Source organism: Anomaloglossus baeobatrachus, chromosome 2 (genome assembly GCF_048569485.1).
Source record: "Anomaloglossus baeobatrachus isolate aAnoBae1 chromosome 2, aAnoBae1.hap1, whole genome shotgun sequence".
NCBI lineage: Eukaryota > Metazoa > Chordata > Amphibia > Anura > Aromobatidae > Anomaloglossus > Anomaloglossus baeobatrachus.
This window is the reverse complement of record NC_134354.1, coordinates 221033773-221060837: the sequence shown is the minus strand read 5'-3', so window position 1 is coordinate 221060837 and position 27065 is coordinate 221033773. Positions and strand designations below refer to the sequence as shown.

The window sequence follows — 27065 nt, the reverse complement described above, 5'->3', positions numbered from 1 at the left end:
CGTTTGCACCGGTCAAATTTTGTTTAAATGCAGATTGCACATTTTCTGTTAGTACAATAAACCTCATTTCAATCCAGAAATATTACTCAGTCCATCAGTTATTAGATATATGAAACTGAAATAGCTGTTGCAAAAACACAAATTGTTATAAAGAAAAAAGGTTAACATTAATGGGGGTGCCAAACTTTTTCATATGACTGTATATATATATATATATATATATATATACATATATAAATATATATATATACATACATATATATATATATATATATATATATATATATACATATACAAATATATATATATACATACATACAGTTTATATATATATATATATATATATATATATATATATATATACACACACACACACACAAGTATATATTACCTTAGTATTGTCATCACTTGACATATGTGAGATTAAGGTGCCCCTCCACCCAGGGACTGAAAAGTGACTATACATTACTATGTGTACAGTCACTCTACCTGATGCTCTCTATTTGCCTCCCAATGCAACCTCTGCTCAAAATTTTGTTTTTTACCTCCTGCTTTGTTTCCCCTGATAGCTACTTAAAGTGACACTCCACCCATGGTATACCTCAGTGGTCTGGCCATGCCTTCCTTGATTTCCAAATTTCATATTGCAAGAAAGGTGAGGTTTAGGCTTAGGGGCACTTTGCACACTATGACATCACAGGTCCGATGTCGGTGGCGTCAAATTGAAAGTGACGCACATCCGGCATCGCAGTCGATATCGTAGTGTGTAAAGCCTTTTTGATACGATTAACGAGCGCAAAATCGTCGTAATCGTATCATCGTTGTAGCGTCGGTCATTTCCATAATTTGGAAATGACCGATATTACGATGTTGTTCCTCGTTCCTGAGGAGCGAGGAACATCTCCTACCTGCATCCTGTGGCTCACGCCAGCTATGCAGAAGGAAAGAGGTGAGAGGGATGTTTACGTCCCGCTCATCTCCGCCCCTCCGCTTCTATTTGCCGGCCTGCCGTGTGACGTCGCTATGACGCCGCACGACCCGCCCCCTTAATAAGGAGGCGGGTCGCCGGCCAGAGCGACGTCACAGGGCAGGTGAGTGCATGTGAAGCTGACGTAGCGATAATGTTCGCTACACCAGCTATCACCATGATATCGCAGCTGCGACGGGGGCGGGGACTATCGCGCTCGGCATCGCAGCATCAGCTTGCAATGTCGTAGTGTGCAAAGTGCCCCTTACGGCTGTCCTTCCCATGTCAATGCTGCGGCCGAAGAATGGATGGTCACTTTAACATTAGAAGTCCCAGAGAGGGGTCATTTAACATTTCTTCCATTGGAACCCTATGGAGCTCGAAATTTCTGGGACTTCTAGTGTTAAGTAGTTACCGTGGGAAAGATTTGCTTCTGGACTTCCTAACAAGTAATCTAAATTATGAGAATTACTGTCAGCCTCTTCCATAGCTTGATACCAACTGCTGTGATCAAAAATCCTTCTGCATTAGTAAGAGGGTGGCTGACACTGTCGCGTCTGTGTTCTTACCCCTGAAGACATTAAACACGTTTATATGTCATATGGGAATTGTGTCATGCCTTGTTGTGTAAAATGTCTGACAGCGTGCGGTTTTGTCCGTGCCATAGCGTGTTGTCCCCTTGGAGCTACTCCTGTGAAAGGGATGGAGAAGGGAAACGATTGTATGGAAAGGTGACCGTCTCCTATAAAGAAATTGTACTTAAGTTTTGTGCCCGTTATCTCACATGTATAGTTGTATTGGAAGAACTCTGCAAGTTGTTTAGTAAAAGACAGATTTTTAAGAATTGTTGACCTACTGTATGTTACTGTCTTCACTTCAGACTGGTCCTGGCTCATCAGAAGCAACAGCGACAGGGAGCCGGCAAAAAACTATGATCTGTGCCACACAAGTCCACGTGCCCAGTCAGGAACACAATCCCACTTTTCTTGTAGATGGCCAGGGAGCCTTAAAGAGGGAATCCCTTGCCTGTGGCTATCGCCCCGGTACCCTTTCAATTTGCCATAGTAGTCAGGATTGAACCTTGCGTCAAAAAGACCTGAATGATGTGGGGAAGGCTCATGTAACATGGAAAACAGTAACTGTTCTGCAATCTGAGGCAGTGTTACACGTGGACAGTGGCATGGTGGACAGTGGCACAGTGTGAAAAGAAGATCTGCCCCACATGGGCATTGGAGAATCACAAAATTGTGATGACTGGCCTGACCCATGAAAGGCTACATCTTTTGAAGGAAAGGCCACACCTGTAAAGATCAGTCCATGGAGATCAGTGCCCGCCCCAGGAGGGCACGTTGGAGATAAAAGACTTGCCCGCTGGTGGGTGACAACCTAGAACGGGTGTAGACTCTAGAGAAAAGGATGTTGAGCCAGAAGTGTTACTTTGTGTAAGCTGGAAATGCTACACAGGATGTTGAGGGGTGAGTGGCCTGGCACCATCTTGGGAGAAAGAGTGGGTGAGATACCAGAGCTGCAATATGGCTGAGTGAAGAGCTACAATGGTTCATAGCCAGGAGATACCAAACAGTGCAATTGAGCCTGACCACGTGCCCCTGGGAACGGTTGATATGGAGCTGTGACACAGAACCAAGACCCTAAAGCATCCGGAACTCCCCTGTGTTGGCCGTAAATGGCCAAAGGTATTTGTTTTGTTCCTCCTGCTAGATTGGAGGACTTTAGAGCTGCATAGGGACTAATTAGCCTTTGCTATGGACTGAACCCAATCCAATTCTTAACTATGTTCTGTTTCCCCCCACTGACTCAACCAGCCTCTTTTGTGGACTGTTCCCTGTCAACTATGGATTCTGCCCCATGGACTTTGCACTGCCCTGAAGGTGCCTGTTTGGGGGAAGGGAGGGTGGAGGCCTTGTGCTCTCCCACTGGGTCAACGACAAATGGACTGTTGTTGAGGGGAGGAGGAAAGGAGGGGGTTCGGATGACTTGATGTGCCAAACGGGTCCGGAATGTTGAAAGTTGCTCATTTTGGACTGCCACGTGCAAGCCCTTGATGTCAATGGGCTATTGTAACATTAAAGGACTGTGAACCCATCTTGTATCTATGTGGGAGAGCTGGACAATGACCTAAAGGCCACATGACTTTGAGTTCCAGGGTCCCAACCCCATGGGACTGGATTCATGATGACCCAACATGAAGAAAAAACTTGGATTAGTTAATGGTACGGAAGCTGTCATTATACATGATTGTGTAAGTGTTTCCTGTCTTCCAGGTCCACATGGACAAGGACGACCATGTCTAAAAATTGAATTGTGTCATGCATCTTTGTAAAAAATTAATTGTGTGAACTGTATGTGATGATAATGTGTTGTAATAGGTATTAAAATTTAGGATATAACACATAGAACTGTTTTGCAGCATGTTTATAGATAGGAAGTTGTGCCCAACAAAAAGATGAATGCAGGTACAAAAATAGTTAAGTGTGGGACTAGCCCAAAATGGGAGGAGTTAGTTCTTAGGGCCAGAGACTGGTTTTAGTTTCACAGCTCAGATAGGGTTTGACTTGTGACTAGTATTGATATGCAAGTCATCTAGTACCAAAAGGCTGCAGTTAGTGGGTGATTCATGACAACCCCAAAATAGAACATTGACTGTGAGATAAAGTGAATTCACCGAGAGACTATAGCTTTGAACAATTCAACAGACAGCTGGAGAACAAATGGTTGTCCAAGCCCTTTAACTTTACAGGTATGGAGCTATTCTCACTAGCGAGAGACAGAGAACAGGCTCCCAGCACGGAGCCTTCGTGTCACGTCCCCACCGGAGTCCTCTCCTGCGACTTCTGCTCCGTTCACCAGACGACGCCATGTTCCAACCATGGATAGTGCCTGGTGATGGGAGAGGAGTCTGTGCCCGTGGCTCTGCGGAGCACAGGCTCCGCTCATCCACTAGGCTGGGTTTCCCTGGAACCTGCAGTACCACTGACTGACTGTAGGTGGCGTGTGTCTTCCAGCTGAAGTTGCCAACATTCACCTGCAGCCAATGGGAAGACACCACACCCTTCTTATTCCTCCTCCTGTCAAATGACCACTGCCAGAGATAGTTCTGATTTCCTGGCTCCTGGTCTGCCCTATTCTATTTTGTGATTCCTGTGTGCTGACTTCTGCGTATTTTCTGACTACCCTTTTGCCTGCTGTTTTTGTACCTCGCTGCCCGATCCGGATTTGACCTCTGCTACGTTTTCTGATTACGTCCTTGTCTGCCGATTCTGTCCCTGTTCTACTATTCCTGGTTTGACCCTGCCTGACGACTACTCTCATCGGACGTCAGCCTTCCACAGGTAGTGATCTCCACGTGCCTGTGTAATTCCAAATCCCTGTATAGGGGTTAAAGGGTTTCAGGGTTCTGGGGGTCCTGCTTGGTGAGTATCTTCCCTCTAGCCTGTCCATTACATCCCATCTGAGTCTGTTGATCCAGGCAGGAGTTATACTTCGTAAGCAAGGAGCTTTTTTCGCTGTAGCTATGGTGTATCCTGTATATCCATCTTCCCTTTAGATGTTAGGCCTACGTTGTGATGTTTCTGAGAGAGTGTGCGACTTAATAAGTGCCATAGCATGTTGTCCACTTGGAGCTACTCTTGTGAAAGGAGAAGGGAAACCGTTGTTTAGGAAGGTGACCGTCACAGACTTTGTTGCTGTGTATCTGGAGTTATATTAAGAAACAGTGCTTAAGTTTCTGCCCATTATCTCACATGTGAAGTTGTATTGCAAGTTGTTTAGTGAAAGACAGTTGTTTAAGAACTCTTGGTCTCAGTTATTGTCTACACTACGACTGGTCCTGGCTTTTCAGAAGCAACAGCGACAAGCAGCCTGCAAAAAGGTATGACCTACAACACACATTCCACGCACCAAGCCAGAACCACAATCCTACTTTTCCTGTACATAGTCAAGGTGCCTTAAGGAGGGAATCCCTTTCCCGCGGCTACTGTCCCAGTGCCCTTTACACATTCTCCATTTTCAGATTTACCCTTTATTTTTCCATCCAGATAGTTGATATATTCTGCAGAGCTTTCCCTAGTTTGTGTTCCTTGTGTCCTTTGGCATAGATTGAGAGGTACATCTTGGCCATTATGCTGTGTATCTGCTGAAGGTAAAGTATCTGTAAATAATTAAGAATTTTCTATTTTAGCACATATTTCACTATATTACTTCTGAATATATATATTTTTTTAACACACAGTGCCTGGCCACATATTGCTTGTGTTTTTCGAGAAGACTTGCGGCCTAAATGTGCTACCATGGCCTGTAACGTCTCTGAACTTATCTCCCACCAACCAAATCTGTGATGCCATAGATCAGCAATTGCAATGGAAGCTGCCAACAGCGGATCTTGATAATTTACGTGCACAAGTGCATAGAGTGACAGAACATTCCTCAGACAAGCATTATTAACCTCATTGATAGCAGCCAATCTACGTATGTGAGGGGATTTCTGCATGTGGCACTCCTAATTGATACTGATTAAATTGAGATGTTTTGAAAATGTTTCCTTTTTTTTATCATTTGAAAATTATCTTACATGTCTATCAATCCTGTGCTTTCCATAATTCCACGACTTTTCATTCTTGGTGTTGAAATTCAATGTCGAGGAGTGTATAAAATTTAGTTGCCAGGCATGCATGAGACACTTTTTGTCAATTTTATCCACCATTCAATAGGACCAATAAACCGATGCCATGATAATCTAAAATGGCATGACAGTTTTGTGTACTTTTATCTGAAATGTAAATTTAATAGAGATTTTTTATTTTTTTTTTTTAAAAAAGTGATTTTAACCAAAAGCCTATTTAACGCCATGAATTATATTGTCTGACCTACCCAAGATTAGGAATCACTCCACTGTCCATGTACCAGTGAATTCAAGCTGCTGAGAACATGATCACTGTACACAATAGGCGGATATGCTTAGCGGGAATCACAAGAACAATACAGGCTATGGTAGGATATATACTTCAAAAAATATTCTATGCAATTTAAATCATTTTAAAGCTATAATAGGAAACATTTTTTTCTGTTTTGTTGGATCTAATTAAGTAAATTAACATTAAATCACAGAACAACCACTTTGCTCAATGTAGAGACGATACTGTAGAAGTGAAACATTCTATATTATTCTATGGTAGTGTAGTGCCCCTGAAGCCATCAGGGAGCTACAAGGTACTGCATCCCCACCAGTACCTAGAAGACCAGTGCCAATAACAACAAAAACCTTGCAGTTAATCCCTGTTTTACCCCCAAATTCCTCATACACTGGTGCCAGACTAGGGTTGGACCTAGGTGTAGTCGATCCAGTCCACTAGACGATCAAGTGGGAGGAGCAGACAGTGGACAGTCAGAAAGAGTAGTAGTTGAGAGTTGTCAGTGACGATGGATGGGGAGAGTGAATGGAAGCACTGACAGGAGTGTGACAGTAACCTGAGAGCCCAGGTGTGTGGTTGCCAGTGGAGCACGGTGGAGTGCTCCCGGAACCATAGCATAGATGGGGTTCAGAATCCTAGGTCAGGCAAATGCTCCAGGCAGACCTGATAAAATCTGCACAGTGAGAGGAACATCAAGGACCTCACTGATCTTGAAGTTCAGGATTCAGTAGCAACGGGAGAACCGGGGAACAGGACCAGAGACTCCGACCCCACAAGGTTCACGCTACCATCATACGGTCTACCATTGAGAGACTACCAGATGCTCCAAGCCACGGGGGCCCACCAACCAAAGACAGGTGCAGGGGAAAGAAGCCACCAGGTCACTAAACCGGCACTGGGACTAAGGGGACCAGTGGTCAAGACCAGTCTTCCTCGGGTGACCAGTTTCCATCTAACTGTAAGTAAAGGAACCAGTTACACTGCAACCCCCTGTGTGGCATACCTTCTTTCTACACCCATCCACATCACCTACCCTCTGGGGCCCGGCCCTGCTTGCGGAGGGCCTAACATCCAGGCTGCCACCAACATCAGTCCCAGTAGTGAGAACTGTGCAGCGGCGGCTCCATCTACAGTACATAGTCGCAACCCGCAAGTGGAGTCATGTTATAAACTTTCATTTAATCTCCCCTGTAAATATACTCCTTTTAAAAAAGCATCCCCAGGACACGGAACCAGGCAATGCCCACCAAGCTACATCTCCCCAGCAATACACCGCACGGGACCGAGCACCCCATAGCCCTGGGCGACACAGTAGCTATTATATTGATTATCACTTGACTGACAACTTACATTAATCTTGCTGATGCCATGCATATCTGGTTTTCACTGTTTTAGGCTTCCTTCAGACATCAGTGTTTTCAGTAGATGGGATTTGTCCGTTTTCACACACATTGGAGACACGTTCACACACATACTCATTAAAACCTCTGTTGATCTTGACACCTCTGTGTTTTTACATAGACTGTATCTTCATATGAATGACACATGTCATCCACAAGGAGACATGTCAATTTGTTACCCTCAGCATTGATTAAATAGGTCAACAGAAGTCTATAAGTCCATGAAAAATACGTTCGACACATGGATGACAACCGTGTGCCTTCCGTGTCAGAATTAAATTCATTCAGGAAATTACTCTTTTTTATTTGTCATTGATATGCAAAGATGATAGATAGGTTGATAGATAGATAGATAGATAGAGTTACAGGTATTAACCAAATAAATAAATAAATAAAGGAAAAAATAACGTGGAGTAGCAAAAGGTAAACAGAGAGCTGTGAGCTGATATTACCAAGCTGGGAAGGTCCATGGTTATTGGGCCCTTCCCAGCCTTAAAATACCAGGCCACACCTGCCCCAGAAGTGACAAATCACATTAGATGCACAAATTCTGGCACTTTGCCTTGGCTTTTCCTAATTGCACTGGTGCGGTGGCTATTGGGGCAAAGGTTTTTGAAGTTGATGTCAGCAGTGTAGTGGCAGCTGACATCAAGCCCTGGTGTTAGTAATGGAGTGGAGTCTACCAGACACCTCCAATACTAATACAGTTAGTAAGCATTTTTTTTCTGGTACGTGTCATATGGATGACACACAGATACACACGGATGGCCACACAGATGGACAAAAAAGAAGTGTCACACGTGTTTTTTATGAGCAAGTGTGAAGGCGGCCTTAACGTGATATGAATGCACAGGTTAACTCCTTAATATTTATGGTATAAAATGAACATAAGACTATACAGAACAGTGAATTTCTCACTTGTACTTATGCAGGTCTGCCGTTGAAGGTGGTGTTGTTTTCTTGCACACTGGCTAAAGAAGGATTGCTTTACTAACCCTTGCCTGTGATTCTTAATGCACTGCAGTAATTCATACAACACATCACCTATAAAGGAGAGATGTAGATAATTAGTTTTCATATTGGTTAGGAATGAACTACAGATCTGCAAGCAATACTATCCCAAGTACATGATTGAATAATTATCACAAACCCAGCAGGAATAGGGTTTTCTAAATTTAAACTTTGGTTTAATTTGGATGAACAATTTTGACTTTTTGTTTAATATGTGTCATGATGTGACTACAGCATAGCGATGGACAGGGGGCTCTTATACTGTCCCTCACACTAGGGGACCCTAGGCTATCCCTAACCTCTTGATTACCCCTGATGGTGGAGATGCCAGAGTCCTTTGCCTTACTATTCTCCAGAACAGAATAAAGGCTACTTTACACGCTGCGATATCGGTATCGCCCCCATCTGTTGTGCAACACGGGCAAATTGCTGCCCGTGCCGCACAACATCGCCCAGACATGTCACACATACTTACCTGCCCGGCGACATCGCTGTGACCGGCGAACCACCTCCTTTCTAAGGGGGCGGTTTGTTCAGCGTCACAGCGACGTCACAGCTGCGTCACTGAACCACCGCCCAATAGAAGCGGAGGGGCGGAGATGAGCGGGACAAACATCCCGCCCACCTCCTTCCCTCCGCATAGCGGCCGGGAGGCAAGTAAGGAGAGCTTGCTCGTTCCAGCGGTGTCACACGGAGCGATGTGTGCTGCCGCAGGAATGAGGAACAACCTCGTTACTGCTGCAGTAATGATTTTTGAGAATGGACCCCCATGTCACCGATGAGCGATTTTGCACATTTTTGCAACGATGCAAAATCGCTCATAGGTGTCACACGCAACGGCATCGCTAATGCGGCCGGATGTGCGTCACCAATTCCGTGACCCCAACGAGTTTGCATTAGCGATGTCGTAGCGTGTAAAGCCCCCTTTAGGTACAAACTATGACCAAACGTCCCGATTGCAAGTGAAATAAATTTTATCGATCAAGGTGGGTAGAGACCACCATGTGAAGTAAAAACAATACAAAGAAACCAAAGTGCTCGGAAAGGCTATAAGAATAATAATGACTATATGATAATGATAAATGAAGAAGGTGATCCAGCTGAGTGATCAGGTGATTTATTTAGTGCAGTTCAGACAATGCATAGAGACGTTGTTAATGCGTTTCTGGCTTAACGCCCTTAATCATAATGGTTATGATCACTATGATCACTCAGCTGGATCACCTTCTTCATTTATCGTTGCTGTGCGGCCAGGGCAGGGCCAGATCCGAGTCTGAGGCACGGTGAGGTCAGAAGTGGGTGAGCTGGATTCCTACACAAAGTTACTATATGATAATACCATCGCCCATAACAGTGGAAGTATTGATGGGCTATATAAGGCAATATTGTACCACAACAATTCCCAAACACATTCCAATGATGAGGTATGATGTCAAACTGTTTTCAGCTAGGCGATGTATATATTCATTATACTGAATTTGTAGCAGCATCTATCTGGACATAAACAAGGCTAGCTAGTGATACCCTGCAACAATTAGCATCTATTAAAGATAAATCACAGCCACATTATGCTATAAATTTGTCACAGCATCTATCTAAGCACAAGTGTAGCTGGCTAGTGACACCATGCAAAAATTGCATCTATTAAAGCTAAAGCCACACTATACTATGATACTGTGATACTGTCCCTCATGCTAGGGGACCTTAGGCTATCGCTAACCTCTTGATTACCCCTGATGGTGGAGATGCCAGAGTCTCATGCCTTACTATTCTCCTGACCAGCACTAAACTGTTCATGCTTCCCCAGGGAAGGAGGGGGCAGGAGTGCGATGGCGACACAGATAAAGGCATACAGGTAAAAAAAAAATTCAGATACACTGCAAATTCACAGAAACATGAAGTATAAAACTAAGGAGAAAAACAAGCGAAGTACGGCACCACAACCATTCACAGCAATAAAATACTACAACCATCAGTAAGCCTGGATCCCAAAACCTCACCAGACCAGTATAGAGAAGTTATAGCTGGTAGTAATGGAAAAGTCCAGTCAGCATATATAGGAAAGGAGTGAATGTCACTGGCTCTCCCACAGCATGTGAGCAAATAAGACTAATAAGCGGCAGTGATTAACTCTTGCTAGCCTGCCTATGAACTACAGGTCTGTGAGTCGATGCCCTAGTCTGTCCACACTGATCATTGACATCAGAAAAGTCAGCATGCTGAGTGCAAAATCTGTAGTCTCCACACATCCTGACACCACCATGATAGTCGTCGATGTTTGTAAAAACCTCCTTATGACACGTTGTTCAGAATTACCTAATCTGTTATAACAGGCATTAGAAGGTGGCCCGATTCTAACGCATCGGGTTTTCTAAAATTTATTGTGTAGTTAATGTATGATTTTTGTTATATATATATTTATATATAGATGTTGTTGTGTGTAGTTGCCAAGTGTTTGTGTAGGGCGCTGTAAATGTTCTGGATGTTGTCTGGGTGTGGGGCGGGGTGAGAGCGGTGTTGTTTGTGTTTTGCATTGTTTGTGGAGCGCTGGTTGTCTGCAGCGTTGTGTGTGTTTGGTGCTGTGTGTGTTGCGCGGTTTGTGTGGGTGTGTGTGTGTTTTGGGGGAGGTATGTTTTGTGCAGTGTGTGTGTCTTGGAGGAGAGAGGAGTATAATAGGAGGAGTAGTCCTGGGAGAAAGGAGTATAATAGGAGTAGTAGTCCTGGGGGGAGAAGAGTATAATAGGAGGAGTAGTCCTGGGGAGAGAGGAGGATAATAGGAGGAGTAGTCCTGGGGGGAGAAGAGTATAATAGGAGGAGTAGTCCTGGGGGGAGAGGAGGATAATAGGGGGAGTAGTCCTGGGGAGAGAGGAGTATAATAGGAGGAGTAGTCCTGAGGGAGAGGAGTCTAATAGGAGGAGTAGTCCTGGGGAGAAAGGAGGATAATAGGAGCAGTAGTCCTGGGGGGAGAGGAGGATAATAGGAGGAGTAGTCCTGGAGAGAGAGGAGGCTAATAGGAGGAGTAGTCCTGGGGGGAGAGGAGTCTAATAGGAGGAGTATTCCTGGGGGGAGAGGAGTCTAATAGGAGGAGTAGACTTGGGGAGAGAGGAGTCTAATAGGAGGAGTAGTCCTGGGGGGAGAGGAGTCTAATAGGAGGAGTAGTCCTGGGGGGAGAGGATTCTAATAGGAGGAGTAGTCCTAGGGGGAGAGGAGGATAATAGGAGGAGTAGTCCTGGGGGGAGAGGAGGATAATAGGAGGAGTAGTCCTGGAGGTAGAGGAGTATAATGGGAGGAGTAGTCCTGGGGGGAGGGGAGTATAATAGGAGGAGTAATCCTCGGGACGAGGTGTCTAATAGGTGGAGTATTCCTGGGGGGAGGTGTCTAATAGGTGGAGTAGTCCTGGGGGGAGGTGTCTAATAGGTGGAGTAGTCCTGGGGGAGAGGAGTATAATAGGAGGAGTAGTCCTGGGGAGAGAGGAGTCTAATAGCAGGAGTAGTCCTGGGGGGAGAGAAGTTTTATAGGAGAAGTAGTCTTGGGGAGAGAGGAGTGTAATAGGTGAAGTAGTCCTGTCTGGGGGGAGAGGAGTATAATAGGAGGAGTAGTCCTGGGGGAGGGGAGTATAATAGGAGGGGTAGTCCTGGGGGGAGGTGTCTAATAGGTGGAGTATTCCTGGGGGGGAGGTGTCTAATAGGTGGAGTAGTTCTGGGGGGAGGTGTCTAATAGGTGGAGTAGTCCTGGGGGAAAAGAGTATAATAGGAGGAGTAGTCCTGGGGAGAGAAGAAGAGTAGTCCTGGGGAGAGAGGAGTCTAATAGGTGGGGTAGTCCTGCCTGGGGGGAGAGGAGTATAAAAGGAGGAGTAGTTCCGGGGGAGAAGAGTATAATAGGAGGAGTAGTCCTGGGGGTAGAGGAGTCTAATAGGTGGAGTAGTCCTGGGGGAGGTGTCTAATAGGTGGAGTATTCCTGGAGGGAAGGTGTCTAATAGGTGGAGTAGTCCTTGGAGGAGGAGTCTAATAGGTGGAGAAGTCCTGGGGGGAAGGTGTCTAATAGGTGGAGTAGTCCTGGGGGGAGGTGTCTAATAGGTTGAGTAGTCCTGGGGGGAGGTGTATAGGTGCCTAATGTGTCCCGGGGACATGGCCGAGCGGGCACAGTGTGCGGGGGGCATGGCTGAGCGGGCACAGTGTGCAGGGTGCGTGGCCGAGAGGGGACAGTGTGCGGGTGGCGTGGCCGAGCGGGCAAAGTGTGTGTGGGGCGTGACCGAGCGTGCAAAGTGTGCGGAGGCATGGCCGAGCGGGCAAAGTGTGCGGGGGGCGTGGCCGAGTGGGCACAGTGTGCGGCGGGCGTGACCGAGCGGGCAAAGTGTGCGGGGGGCATGGCCGAGCGGGCACAGTGTGCGGGGGGCATGGCCGAGGGGGCACAGTATGCGGGGGCGTGGCCGAGCGGGCACAGTGTGTGTGGGGCGGGGCCGGCCCGAGCGGAGCCGCCAGTGCATGCGGGGGGCGGGGCCGGGCGGAGCGGCCAATGCGTGCGGGGGGTGAGGCTGGGCTGAGCCGAGCGGCCAATGCGACGGTTGTCACTCTAATGACGCCATTTTGGAGCAAGACAGACTGACAGACAGACAGAATAAGGCAATTATATATATAGATTAGGTGGTCTGCTGAGTGTCTGAAAAGCCTTTGCAGCTTTTCTAACTTCCTTAACCATCATGTGAACATGCTGAGATCCTCTGTAGTAGGTGTTTTGGTTCTACCATGGCAGCAGCCATTTGGTGCAACTGCAAACTCTGCATCCTTTGTAACTATAGTATTGGTGCTAAATCAGAACACACACAATTGTCAAATGAGGGTACATTTGGATTAAGTTAACATTAAACATATGCAAGGGAAGTAAATCAAGGTACTTACTATTATCCAAAAGTTCCTATTAATATAGGTAAAAGCTCATCTTTATTAGCGCTTACCGGGACAGAGACAATAACCAAAAGCGAAAAGGAGAACATAGGTAACCCAAAATCTCTTACTACCTTGCCATAGAGGTTAGCACCCTAAAAGCAATGCAAGTTTTGGCTCCCCCACTTAATGTGGACTTTCCCTGACTGTGTGTATAGAGCCTTAATTGAAGGAGCAGACATATCATTGGTGCCGCCTGTGAATCAGCACAGGGGCCCAGGAGGTAAGGGGGCCCATCTATACCTCCAAAGCAGCTGAATAGAGCATGATGAGTCATTGGACTGAAAAGGGCCCATTCTGTTCTAGCAAAGGGGCACTTTTCTGTCTTTGTCTGTCAGTGCCTAAATGAATCATCCAGCAATATCAGTGGTATCTAAAAATTGAAAGAAAGGACAGGATACAAAGTTTACCAGACTTTCCTACTAGAAAAACACTAAAAAATTATGATAATATGTGGCGCCCCAGGACCTGGTCGCCACAACAGCATTGCCCTCCCAAAGGGTTAATGCTGAGCCTGGAGGTAATTGGGAGATCCATTGGCCAGCAAGTTTAACACCCAACGCAGTTCTCCCTCCGGCCAGCAGGGGGAGCTCTGAACCTGGGATTCCAGGAAGCATCCCCTTAAGCCTGGTCTGAGGGAGGAAGTAGTGTTCAGTCTGTAGGAAGCAGTAGAAGTGAACAGACGCAGAGTGAGCTGTCCTGTGAATCTGGGGCCTAGAGCTAGAGTAGCTTGGCCCAGAGAAGCAGGAGTAGCTGAGAGGCAGCGGAGAGACTCGGACATCGGAGTCTGTGGCCACCAGGGCTTAAAATACTCCCTGGTAGCCGAATTCGAAGGGCAGGAGAGCTGCAAGCACCTGGCCCACAAACATCCCAAAAGTACAGCTGCAGCATCAAGGCCGGTGTGGATTACAGCAGAGAAGCACCAGAGAGGGAGCCTGCGCAGCCTGCTACAGAGGGAAAGGGACGCACCAACAGTCCCAGCAGCACAGAGGGCCATTGCTGGATTCAGAGAAGCAGGGTCCTATCGTAACAAAGCAAAGTACAGGAGTAGGCCTCATACTCAGCTGGCCAGAGAGATCACCCCAAATACTTCCAGGCCGACCGGATCCCCATCACCACCTGTAACGGTCTCTCAGGACTGGACTGTTTCCAAAGTAAAGAGGAAAAGGTAAAGAGACTGTTGTTTATGCCTGGTTCTTTCATTGCCTGTCGGCCCTGCACCGTGTTAGTCACACCACCTCATAGACTTCCACGAGCACCAACTGTGCCCCGGGCATTGCTCCACCTGTGGGGAGCAGTACCACCATTGCTGCCATAACATCATCCCGGAGGCCTCACACAGCAGCGGCGGATTAATAGCCGCATACCACAGGTGGCGTCACGAACACAACTTTATTCACCAAGCCACATATTCTACTGACACCAACCAGGGCCACGGAGCCGGGCCCAGCCACCACTGACTACCACCGGACTAGTCCGGCCCGGCACCGGGTGTCCCATAGCCCTGGGGTGGGCGAGTCAATTTTGGCGTCACGAACAGGATTTCGTGCCCGGTCCCACCGGGTACTGTGCGCCTGCAGAAACTGTGCCTGAAAGACTGTGTCACTATTTGAAAACTGCCGCCGCCATTAGCCCCACTGAGCGCAGGAAGAAGGGGGGCGTGCCTGACAAAGAGCGCGAAGGGAGCACGCCATCAGAGCAGAGCGCTGTTAACCCCGCGTGACCCAGAAGGGAGTTTGAAAAGTGAACGGAGCCTGGTAAGGTTCACTAAGGGGGAGGAAGATGTCCGACTCGGAGGAAGAGCAGGTGGCTGCCATAGCCCGAGGCGCCGCAGCACCGGCCGAAGCAATCCCAGTCGCCGCCGCCCCAGCCCCCGCTGTAGCGCCGGTAATGCCGATCACAATGCCGTACATCCCGGGAGCAGAATGGCTGCCGCAGTACGCCGGGGAGTCCCATACCTTGAGCGACTTCAGAGAAAGCCTGCACAGCTTGTTCCGGGTGTATCCACTGACTGAGAGCCAGAAGGTGGGCATATTAATGGGGCAGCTAGTCGGCGCAGCCCAGCGTGAAGTGAAGTCCTGGCCTGATACAGATAAAAGGACAGTAACCCAGATACTGGCCAAGCTAAAGAGTAATTTTGACACCCGCACCGCAGCAGAAATAAAGATGAGATTCTTTGGGTGCAAACAACGGGCCACAGACAGCATTAGGGACTATGCCTTAAACCTGCAGGAGGCCCTGAAAGCAGTTAAACGGGTGGACCCAGAGAGTGTACGTGAAGAACACAAACTCCTAACTGAGCAGTTCATAGAAGGGCTCCTGTCAGATGCCCACAGGACCCAGCTGCGTATCATGGTCCTGCAGAACCCTGCTCTGGACTTTGCAAAGTTTAAGGACCAGGCCATCCGGGTACTGAGAGAATCTACACCGAATGACCCAGTATCCCTCCGGCCTCTTGCTATCACGTACCCCGGGGTGGTGCCTGCAACACCAGCTGCTGCAGGGGCCGAGGCGCAGTCCCTGGAAAAGGATCCCACTGCAGAGCTCAGACAGCAGGTCCGGGAGCTGACCAAAACTGTAGCTGCCCTTGCCAAGACCGTGCAGTCTCTACAAGTGACCCCATCACCTGCAAGAATCGAGTTGGCCTCCAGCCCAGATGACGTCCCATGGATGCGACAGAGGAGGATTCCGCCGACCCGAGGCAGAGACACAGACCGGTATGATTCAACGGGACAACCGATCTGCCGCCGCTGCAGCCAGGCGGGCCACATTGCACGACACTGTCCTTTAAATGGGCCGAGCCTGGGGCCAGGAGCCGACCCCCAGGTGTAAGGAAGCCCGGCTCAACCCCCAGCCGCAGCAAGTATGTGGGAGGACGACCGGTCCTTCCTATTGTGCTGGATGGGATCCCTTTGAATGCTCTCCTGGATACGGGGTCCCAGGTAACAACCATCCCCTATAAACTGTACAAAAGATATTGGGATGATTCAGACATTGACCATGGCCCAGATGATGATTTAACAATTGTGGCCAGTAATGGTCAGCTCTTGCCTCAAATTGGGTACAAAGAAGTAACCATTAAAGTGGGGCGGGTAGAATTGCCATGTCAGGGGATGATAATTGTAGATATTGATCACAAAGAATCTGACCCACTGCTAACCATTGGTACAAATGTGATAGAAAATTGTATTGCCGAAGTGATAATTTTGTTGCAACAGGCATCTGAAACTGCCAGCTCCGGGCAGCAGCGTGCCCTACAGAGGGAGATCCAAGCCCTGATGAGGAGGCAGCAGGTAGAGCTGGCCGGAGGAGAAATTGGCAGTGTGAGGGTAAGTGACCCCCTCCCCATTGCAATACCCCAAGAAGTGAAATGTTGATATGGTGTCGGGCAGCAATAGGCCTCAAGGGTCAGGACTACCATGCCTTGGTAGAACCGGTGTATTCAGACAGTAGGCCTGGAGTCCTGATAGCCAGAGGGCTAGCAGACGTCCGCAAGGGGAGAGTGCCCGTCCGTGTCCTGAATTGTGGGGAGGAGGAAGCCAAATTGCCCCGGTACGCCACTGTAGCAAAACTGTACACTGTCAGCAACAATACCATCAAAGCAATATCAGTGGTATCTAAAAATTGAAAGAAAGGACAGGATACAAAGTTTACCAGACTTTCCTACTAGAAAAACACTAAAAAATTATGATAATATGTGGCGCCCCAGGACCTGGTCGCCACAACAGCATTGCCCTCCCAAAGGGTTAATGCTGAGCCTGGAGGTAATTGGGAGATCCATTGGCCAGCAAGTTTAACACCCAACGCAGTTCTCCCTCCGGCCAGCAGGGGGAGCTCTGAACCTGGGATTCCAGGGAGCATCCCCTTAAGCCTGGTCTGAGGGAGGAAGTAGTTTTCAGTCTGTAGGGAGCAGTAGAAGTGAACAGACGCAGAGTGAGCTGTCCTGTGAATCTGGGGCCTAGAGCTAGAGTAGCTTGGCCCAGAGAAGCAGGAGTAGCTGAGAGGCAGCGGAGAGACTCGGACATCGGAGTCTGTGGCCACCAGGGCTTAAAATACTCCCTGGTAGCCGAATCCGAAGGGCAGGAGAGCTGCAAGCCCACAAACATCCCAAAAGTACAGCTGCAGCATCAAGGCCGGTGTGGATTACAGCAGAGAAGCACCAGAGAGGGAGCCTGCGCAGCCTGCTACAGAGGGAAAGGGACGCACCAACAGTCCCAGCAGCACAGAGGGCCATTGCTGGATTCAGAGAAGCAGGGCCCTATCGTAACAAAGCAAAGTACAGGAGTAGGCCTCATACTCAGCTGGCCAGAGAGATCACCCCAAATACTTCCAGGCCGACCGGATCCCCATCACCACCTGTAACGGTCTCAGGACTGGACTGTTTCCAAAGTAAAGAGGAAAAGGTAAAGAGACTGTTGTTTATGCCTGGTTCTTTCATCGCCTGTCGGCCCTGCACCGTGTTAGTCACACCACCTCTGTCAGGGCCGGGAGTACTGGTGGGCCCAGGAGGTGGATCCACTGGACCTTGCACCCCACCGGAGGGCAGGGCACACGGCAGCCGGAGCACTGACGTGGCAGGGACAAGTATAAGCAGGTCACCAGAGTCACAGAGTTCTTTAGGACAATAATGTAAACAGGCACAGGTACCAGAGTGCAAGGACAAGAAGTCAGTAGGACACGGTACCAGGGGACCTGAGCACCTAGCTCATAAGACTAGCTACAAGACACGTTGATCAGGCCCCGCCCACATGGAAAGGCCAGTCTTATATACCCAGCACAGCCTCATGTCATTTCCTGCTGCAGGTGTGCTGGGCCTATAAGACCAGGAGAGTGGGCGCGGCCTGGTCCTATACAGAACCATGTGGCTAAGACTCAGAGTCAGACTCATAAGACCAGGAGCAGGACACAGGAGAGCACGAGCGTGAGCGGCAGCCATGACTGGTGAACACATGGACTGGATCAGTGGGTAAGGAGCGGTGCTGGGACACGGGGAGCGTGACAGTACCCCCCCTCTATGCCCCCCCCTCCGTGCACAGAACCCCAGGGGCACCCCGGATCGAGTCACCGGACCAGGATCCAACACAAAGGCGGGGAAGGACCGCTGATCCCGTACCGCCTTCCTGGCCGCACGACGCCTAGCCGATCTACCAGCAGTGGCAACGGGGGCAACGGGAAGCGGGGGGAGACAGTCAGAAGCAGGACTGGAGTCCTGGACGACCGGATCGGGCGCCTCGGACCGGATACAGGACAATGTCTCTTCCTCGGTAGCCGGTGGCATCACAGTCTCAGTTGTCAGGGACGGTGGAACGTCGCTGGAGTGCGTCGCCTCCTCTGGTTCCGGTGGCACCACAGTCTCAATTGTCAGGGATGGTGGAACGTCGCTGGAGTGCGTCGTCTCCTCTGGTTCCGGTGGCACCACAGGTACAAGTGACAGGAGTTGTGGTACGGCACTGGACTGCGTCGTCACCTCTTCCTCTTCCTGCGGCATAACAGGTTCAGGTGACAGGGGCCGAGGAACGGGCTGTAGGCAGTGGTCATGACACAAGGGCCCCCAGCGAGTAATAGCGCCAGAGCGCCAACTAATGGCAGGGTCATGGAGTTGAAGCCAGGGCAGACCCAGCAGGAGCTCAGGAGCCATTCTTGGGATGACATAGAAGGCAATGGTCTCAGTATGCAAAGTGCCAACCTGGAGTCTCACGGGTTCAGTGGTATACCAGACAGGTTCGTATAGTGGTTTACCATCCACGGAGGCGAACCAGAGGGGCTTGGCAAGCGGGATCACAGGTACCTGGTATCGGTTCACTGCAGACTGGTGTATGAAATTACCCGCTGCCCCAGAATCAATGTGGGCCTCTGCTATGAACCTGATCTTCTCCGTCGTCACCTGGACAGTCTGCGTAACTGGAACGGAGGGGATTCCGGTGCCAAGGGTGGCGGTTCCCACCTCCCCTTGGACCTGGGGTCTACCAGGTTTCTCCGGGCAAGAACGTAGCATATGTGACCCGTCTCCGCAATAGAAGCACAGGCCCCGGGCGAGCCGTTCTGCACGGCGTTGCTTGGCCTGGGTCAGACGGTCCACCTGCATGGGTTCTGGCGATAAGTCACGGAAAGGCAGGGACGAGGGAACGGTAGGTCTCTGCGGGGGCAAGGCATGGCAAGGTGGTCGCTTCTCCCGGACTCTCTCTTTGGTACGCTCCTGAAAGCGAAGATCAATCCGGGTGGCCAGGGAAATCAAAGCGTCCAGGGTGTGAGGGACATCACGGCCAGCTAGTTCGTCTTTAATACGACCAGAGAGACCCTCCCAAAAGGCCGCTGTTAAGGCCTCATTGTTCCAGCCCAGCTCCGAAGCGAGCGTGCGGAACTGGATGGCGTATTGGCCGACTGTTTGGGTCCCTTGGCGTAGCCGGAGGAGCATAGAGGTCACTGCGGTAGTTCGTCTGGGTTCGTCAAAGGTGCCTCTGAAGGCTCGCAGGAACTCCTGGATGTCGGTGGTCATTGGATCCTCGTTTTCCCACAGGGGGTTAATCCAGGCCAGGGCTTCGCCTTCCAGGTGTGACATCAGGAATGCCACCTTGGCCTGGTCTGAGGCAAACAAGTGCGGGAGCAACTGGAAGTGCAGGGAGCACTGGTTCAGGAAACCGCGGCAGGACTTGGGATCCCCTGCATAGCGAGGCGGAGCAGCGAGGCGAAGTTGCGAGGCCGTAGAAGAAACTGGTTCGGACCTGGAGACTGGTTGCTGCGTGGACGAGACGGCAGTCTGCAGCGTATACAACCGGTGGTCCACGGATGTCATGAATTTCAGCATCCGGTTCAGGGTTTCACGCTGTTGTGCCAGCTCCTGGCGCAGCTCAGCCAGCTCCGATGTTTGTGCTCCAGCGGGATCCATGGCCTGATCAATCTGTCAGGGCCGGGAGTACTGGTGGGCCCAGGAGGTGGATCCACTGGACCTTGCACCCCACCGGAGGGCAGGGCACACGGCAGCCGGAGCACTGACGTGGCAGGGACAAGTATAAGCAGGTCACCAGAGTCACAGAGTTCTTTAGGACAATAATGTAAACAGGCACAGGTACCAGAGTGCAAGGACAAGAAGTCAGTAGGACACGGTACCAGGGGACCTGAGCACCTAGCTCATAAGACTAGCTACAAGACACGTTGATCAGGCCCCGCCCACATGGAAAGGCCAGTCTTATATACCCAGCACAGCCTCATGTAATTTCCTGCTGCAGGTGTGCTGGGCCTATAAGACCAGGAGAGTGGGCGCGGCCTGGTCCTATACAGAACCATGTGGCTAAGACTCAGAGTCAGACTCATAAAACCAGGAGCAGGACACAGGAGAGCACGAGCGTGAGCGGCAGCCATGACTGGTGAACACATGGACTGGATCAGTGAGTAAGGAGCGGTGCTGGGACACGGAGAGCGTGACAACCTCATAGACTTCCACGAGCACCAACTGTGCCCCGGGCATTGCTCCACCTGTGGGGAGCAGTACCACCATTGCTGCCATAACATCATCCCGGAGGCCTCACACAGCAGCGGCGGATTAATAGCCGCATACCACAGGTGGCGTCACGAACACAAGTTTATTCACCAAGCCACATATTCTACTGACACCCACCAGGGCCACGGAGCCGGGCCCAGCCACCACTGACTACCACCGGACTAGTCCGGCCCGGCACCGGGTGTACCTATTTATACCTTACTTGCAATGTCAAAATGATATGTACACACCTGCATAAATACCAATATAGTAGGTTCATAATGGATATGTTTATTATAAATTACTTTTCAACTATTTCATTAATGTAATGTGGGCAAAAATACCATTCCTTACTTGACATTTTTCTCCACAGTATATGAGCGAAACGTTTGATAAGTAATGTATGTTACGCAAATCCACTGTGAACCTGCTGTAGCGCTATTCATTCCTGTGAGTACATTTCATTTTAATGTTCCAAGTAAAGTACAAATATGTACCATGTATCCCGAAAATAAGACATTATTTTTTGCTCTGAAAGATGGGCTAGGGCTTATTTTCAGGGGATGTTGTTTTTTTCCATGAACAACACATTTATGGTTAAAGAAAAAAAACAACTTTTATTCAAATATAGTCATATTGTATTCTGGGACATCATTAAAAATCTCCAATCCCCGTGTGTAACACGTGTGTATCTATCTATCTATCCACACACACACTGCAAATACTGTAGAGATCAATCTGTCTCCTCTTCCACTTTAGACTCCTGCAATTAAGAGACCTTTTTGTGACAACCTAGTCACATCATATGATGTCACAAAGGTCCTTAAACAGTCTTATCATCAGGTTATAAACACTGGGGCCCCTAGGAGAATAGAGGCCCTGTGAAATTGCCCAGTTTGGTCTCTCTTCCCCCTAATGGCAATCCTTCATATCATCCTGTCTCCTGTACAGTTCTTTTAGACTCCTGCAGTTAAGACACCTTTGGTCACATGACTGTAAAGTCATCAAAGGTCCTTAAACAATCTTAACCTTGGAATACAACTGCTGGGGTCAATAAGACAGTGGAGCCCTGAGAAATTGCATAGTTTGACTCCTCCCTAAGGCCGGCCCCTAGTGTAACTAGGGATTATTTTTGGAGTAGGGCTTATATTCAAGCATACTCCAAAAATTCTGTAAAATCATGATAGGGCTTATTTTTGGGGTATATCTTACTTTCAAGGAAACACAGTATTACTATTATTTTTTATCTTTTTACTACTGGGATGGTCTACAAACCTTTGTGTCCTACCATTTCTTTTATTTTTCAGATACCATAGGTATTGTTGGGTGATTCATTTTCGGCTCTATAGGGATAGTCAGAGAGAGTCCACATTGAGTGGGAGTGCCACAACTTGTATTTCTTTTAGTGTGCCAACCTCTACAAAAAAGTAGTACCAGCTTTGCTCTTGTGACAAACTTAGGGTAGCTACAGTATATTGCTGAGTCACCTCTGGCATTAGCTGAGTCAACACCTCCGTATTGCGGCCACCTTTGCATAGAACTCTGTGACAAACTTAGCTCTACCAAATTGCTTAGACGCTGCCATATGATTACAACCAAAACCCTAAAAATATGGCATGAACAAAGAGTTCCCCAGATTTCCATGGGTCATAAGCAATTGTTTATAATATGATATATATAACAGACAACATTGTTATAGTTTTTTGGCCCATTAATTTTAATCATCTTTATGTTCCTTGTGTGAGAACTGCGGCTACCACTCACTTCCTGGTAATTGCCTATATGTTCGAAGGTGGGGAGAGAGAAGCTGGCGCTGATTGGTCACGGGGCTCACGTGGTATATAATGTCATGGGATCCCCGGGAACCGCACCGGCAGTGGAGGTGAGTAGAAACTATTTTATTTTTATATGGAGAACATGGGGAATGAGAAGAAGTTGTCCAAGTAGTGGACAACCCCTTTAAAGGGAACCAATCATCAGGATTTTCGTATATAAGCTAAAGCCAATGCTGTACTGGCACTATCAGGCTGATTCTCCACATACCATTAGTGGTCAGATTGGATGTTTAGGTTTTGAAATCCAAGAAAGTGAAGTTTGTAAATGAGCTGCTTGTTGAGTGGCAGTTGCAACTGAGCAGATCATATATTCATAGTTCTCCCCTCCCCCTGTTAAATTAGCATAAGTATTATACAAACTATTCACTTTGTCTACCAGAACCTGTGGTGAGGTCATACCCATGTGACCTGGTATCCAGCTTTGGTGGCTGAGGCGCCATCCCTTGTGGTCACATGGGTATGACCCTACTAGACAAAGTGAGTTGTTTGTATAATGCTTATGCTAATTCTAACAGGGGGAGGAGATAACTATGAATATATTATCTGCTCCAGTGCAACTGTCACTCAAGAAGAAGCTCATTTTACAAACTTCACTTTCTTGGATTTCAAAACCTAAACATCCGAGCTGACCACTAATGGTATGTAGAGAATCAGCCTGATAGTGCCAGTACAGCACTGGCTTTAGCTTATACATGAACATCCTGGTGATTGGTTCCCTTTAAAATACTGTATAACAGCAATTTCAGGGCTAAAGAAAAATGTGCAAGTCACATAAATCCATAAAGAAAATGAATGTATTATCAAAAATCATGTGTTTATATGGCAATGGTAAAGAAAATATCAGTGGACAATGGTCTGTATTACCTGAACTAGGAGAACGGGCTTTAAAATCAAGTTTTGTAAGAATACACAGAGCTCTTCCATTCATTATAAACTTGCTGTCATCTGCTTTCTTTAGTGAGTATTCTTCCTCTGCCCATCGTAACCATTGTATAACATCATCCTTGCTCCACAGGGAAGGATGTATTCCTGAAATCCATAATATAAAAATCATTTGAATTTGAAAAGCAAGAAGAGAGAGTGCAAAGTAAAGGTAAAAAATTCCTTCTCTCCAAGTGGTGGAACTAAGGGTATGTGCACAAGTTTAGGATTTGGTGCAGAAATGTCTGCACCATTTCTGCATCTCTTGGCAGGGAAAAAGCAGCAGCAAAAACATGAATTTTTGCTGCATTTTCGGAGCGGTTTTTGCTGCGTGTTTTTGGATTGTGTGAAATGTGCAGCAAAAACGCTGAAAGAATTGACATACTGCAGAATGAGATCTGCACCAAATCCTAGGACATGGAAAAACAATATTTACTGAATCCATTTGGTCACAGTTATTATTAACATAAAAGTAACAAAAATTACATATTGTAACTGTTCTACATTAAAAGAATACTCATGTCACGATAATCCTTGGTTTCTGATTACATTCTATGGAATCTTAAGATCATATACAGTGGGTAAAATAAGTATTGAAGAACTCAACAATTTTCTATATAAATATATTTTTAGACGTCCTTTTGACATGATTTTCTCACCAGATGTTGATAACAAACCATCTAATCCACACCAGCAAAGAAATCAAACCATAAATGTTCGTAAATTTAATGATATGTAATAATCAAAAAAGACACACAGAAAAAGTATTGAACACACTTACTTAAATGTATTTAATACTTCATAGAAAAGCTTTTATTGGTGATGACAGATTCAACAAGAGTCCTGTATGGAGAAACTAGTCGCATGCATTGTTCAGGTGGAAATTTGGTCCATTACTCCAGACAAACACTCTTCAAATCCTAAAGGTTCCTTGGGCTCCTTATATGAATTCTGAGCTCTAGTTCCTTCCATACATTTTATATTGGCTTCAGGTCAGATGATTGGCCAGACCATTCTAGCAGCTTTATTTTCTTACTCAGAAAACAATTGGTAGAATGTGTGGCTGTGTGTTTAGGATCATTCTTTTCTGAAATGTCCACCCTCTTTTAATCTTCGTCATCCTGGTAGATGGCAGCAGAGTTTTATCAAGACTGTCTGGGTACATTGGTCCATTCATCCTTCTTTCAATTATATGAAGTATATCAGTGCTGTATGCTGAAAAATACCCCCACACCATGATGTTCCCACCTTCAAACTTCACTGTTGGTATGGTGTTAATGGGGTGTTATACAGTGCATTTGGCCTCCGGGTATAGTGTGTATTATGGCAATCAAAGAGTTCAATTTTGGACGCATCTGACGAGATAATATTCTCCCAGTATTTCACAGGAATTGTCTAAATCTTGTTGCGCAAACTTTAAACGTGCATGTGTCGCGGGCGGAGGAGGGGACGCTGCGCTCTCCCTCTGCTCAGGTCCGGCTGCGCTCGAGCCCGTGAGTGAAAAGGGGATTGGTTTTGGGGATTTATTGTCCGTGACGCCACCCACGGTTGTGGTGATTGTGTGGACACCACCGCTGCTCTGTATGGGGATCCCGGGAGCGGTGACAGGGAGCAGCAAAGTTGTTAGTTCTCCCCTCCGTGGGTAGGGGGTGGTTGTCCCGGGGCCCAGTAATGAGGTGGGGGATGAGGGATGGCAGGGCCGGTGCAGGGCCTGGTGAGGTACAGGGTCGCGGGGGCAGCGCTGTGCCACACGGCACGGTGGTACTCACTCAGCCTGAGACGTTGACACAGTTCTCGGTAAAACACACGGCTGGAAAGACGGTTCCCACGGACGGCTGCTGTTGCTTTTCCCCGGTAGTTGGCGGTGACTGTCACTTTTCCTGCACCTAGTGAAATGTTGGTAGCGATGGGTTCCCACCGGTAACCCGCTCCCCGGCTTGGATATGGGCCGGAGGAGCCCCTCTTTGCCCGCAGGCGCTGGCCCTGAGAAACTGGTGCCCTGGCGGTGGCAGTGTCTCTCTCCTACGGTTGGACTGTTGCCTTCAATCGGGACTTAGTTGTTGGGAGACCCAGGAGGTCCCCTTCACTGACGGATTTGGCAAATTCATGGCGACTCCTAGCCTTGCCGGGATCCGAAAGGCCCCTGACAATGGTGCTGGCTTCTCTTCGTATACCGCTCCGGTACCGCCGGGCCACCACCCGTCCACGGTCCTTTCGGCAACCTCCGATCAGCCTCTCCTGCAGACGGTCACCGCCGTCTGCTGACCTTGCTGTCTCAGTCCGGGGCACACACCCGGACCAACTTCAGGCTTCCTCAACTGTCACTTTCTCTTCCACTTTTACTCCTCTCACTTGCTCCTCTACCACTTCACTCTCCCTCAACTCTCACTTATCTGCCTGGTTTCCCGCCTCCAGGGCTGTGAACTCCTCGGTGGGAGGAGCCAACCGCCTGGCCCACCCCCTGGTGTGGACATCAGCCCCTGGAGGAAGGCAACAAGGATTTTTGGTGTAGCTTCGGTGTACCTATCCGGGGTGTAGGGTGTGGTGGTGTTATGACCTGTGACCCCTGGCTTGCCCAGGGCGTCACACATGAACATGCTTTTTGTTCAGCACTGAAGTCTTGCGTGGTGAGCGTGTATACAGCTCATGGAGGTTGAGTTCATTACTTATTGTTTTCTTTGGAACAAGTATACCTGGTAATCAAATGTTTTTCTGTAGTTTTCCTCAGGTGCCTCTTGCTTTTTAGAGAACACTTTTGATTCATTCCTCTGTCTGAAATTTTGGGAGCACCGTGGCCGGTTTAATGTGAATAATGTTCTCTCTACTTCTGGATTATGGCCCCAACAGCGCTCACTGGAACCTTAATTAGTTTAGAAATTCTTCTTTAATCCATGCCATTAGGATGTTTTGCAATAATAAGGTTGCAAAGGTCTTGAGACAGTTCTTTGGTAATACCTATCATGAGATGCTTCTTGTGTGGCTCCTTGGTAATGAGACACCTTTTTATATAGGCCATATGTTAAACCAGCTGATATTATTTTTCACTAACTGGCAGGATTACATTCTAATTACTGATATAATTCAGCTGGTGTCATGACTTTCAATGGATTTTTGCACCACTCGTTCTTCATGTGTTTCTTAATGTACTTTTGTATGAAGTAAATTTCAGTTAGCATATTCAATACTTTTTCCCTGTGTCCTTTCTCATTATTACATATATCTTAAAGGGGTATTCCCAGCTCCAAGAACCAATCCCAATATGTAGTAGGTATAATAATATTAATAATAGCAAATACCTTCAATTATAAATGTAGTACAGTTCTCCTGATTCACTATGTCTTTTACCTCATGTGCAGGGCTTTGCAGCATAGGTATTCATGGCTATGGCCACCTATATAGTGAAAGTTGGTTAGTTGCTAGTGTACCGCCACCACGTCACCGGCCGAGCCGCTCGGATCCGGAGCCGCGGTGTCTTGAGGGGTCTCCGGATCCGGGTGGTCTGCGCGATCACTCGAATTAAAAGAAGAGTGGGGGGGGGAGTATGTACAGGGGATTTGGAAAGTTCGTGACGCCACCCACGGTG

General features: G+C 48.0%; 1 protein-coding gene across 3 annotated transcripts in view; it reads right to left on the bottom strand.

Moving 5' to 3' along the window:
• The window catches only part of LOC142289716 (transcription factor ETV7-like), a 116600-nt gene that overhangs the window by 41021 nt on the left and 48514 nt on the right, over window positions 1-27065 (bottom strand). Inside the window, exons 3-5 of one of the 3 annotated variants that reach the window (XM_075333639.1) lie at window positions 23426-23590; window positions 8214-8339; window positions 5004-5135 (exon numbers count right to left, since the gene is read on the bottom strand). In XM_075333639.1, the coding sequence (XP_075189754.1) occupies window positions 5004-5135; window positions 8214-8339; window positions 23426-23590 (423 nt within the window). The remainder of the gene's footprint in view (window positions 1-5003; window positions 5136-8213; window positions 8340-23425; window positions 23591-27065) is intronic. The other 2 variants (XM_075333640.1, XM_075333641.1) reach the window with 2 other exon arrangements.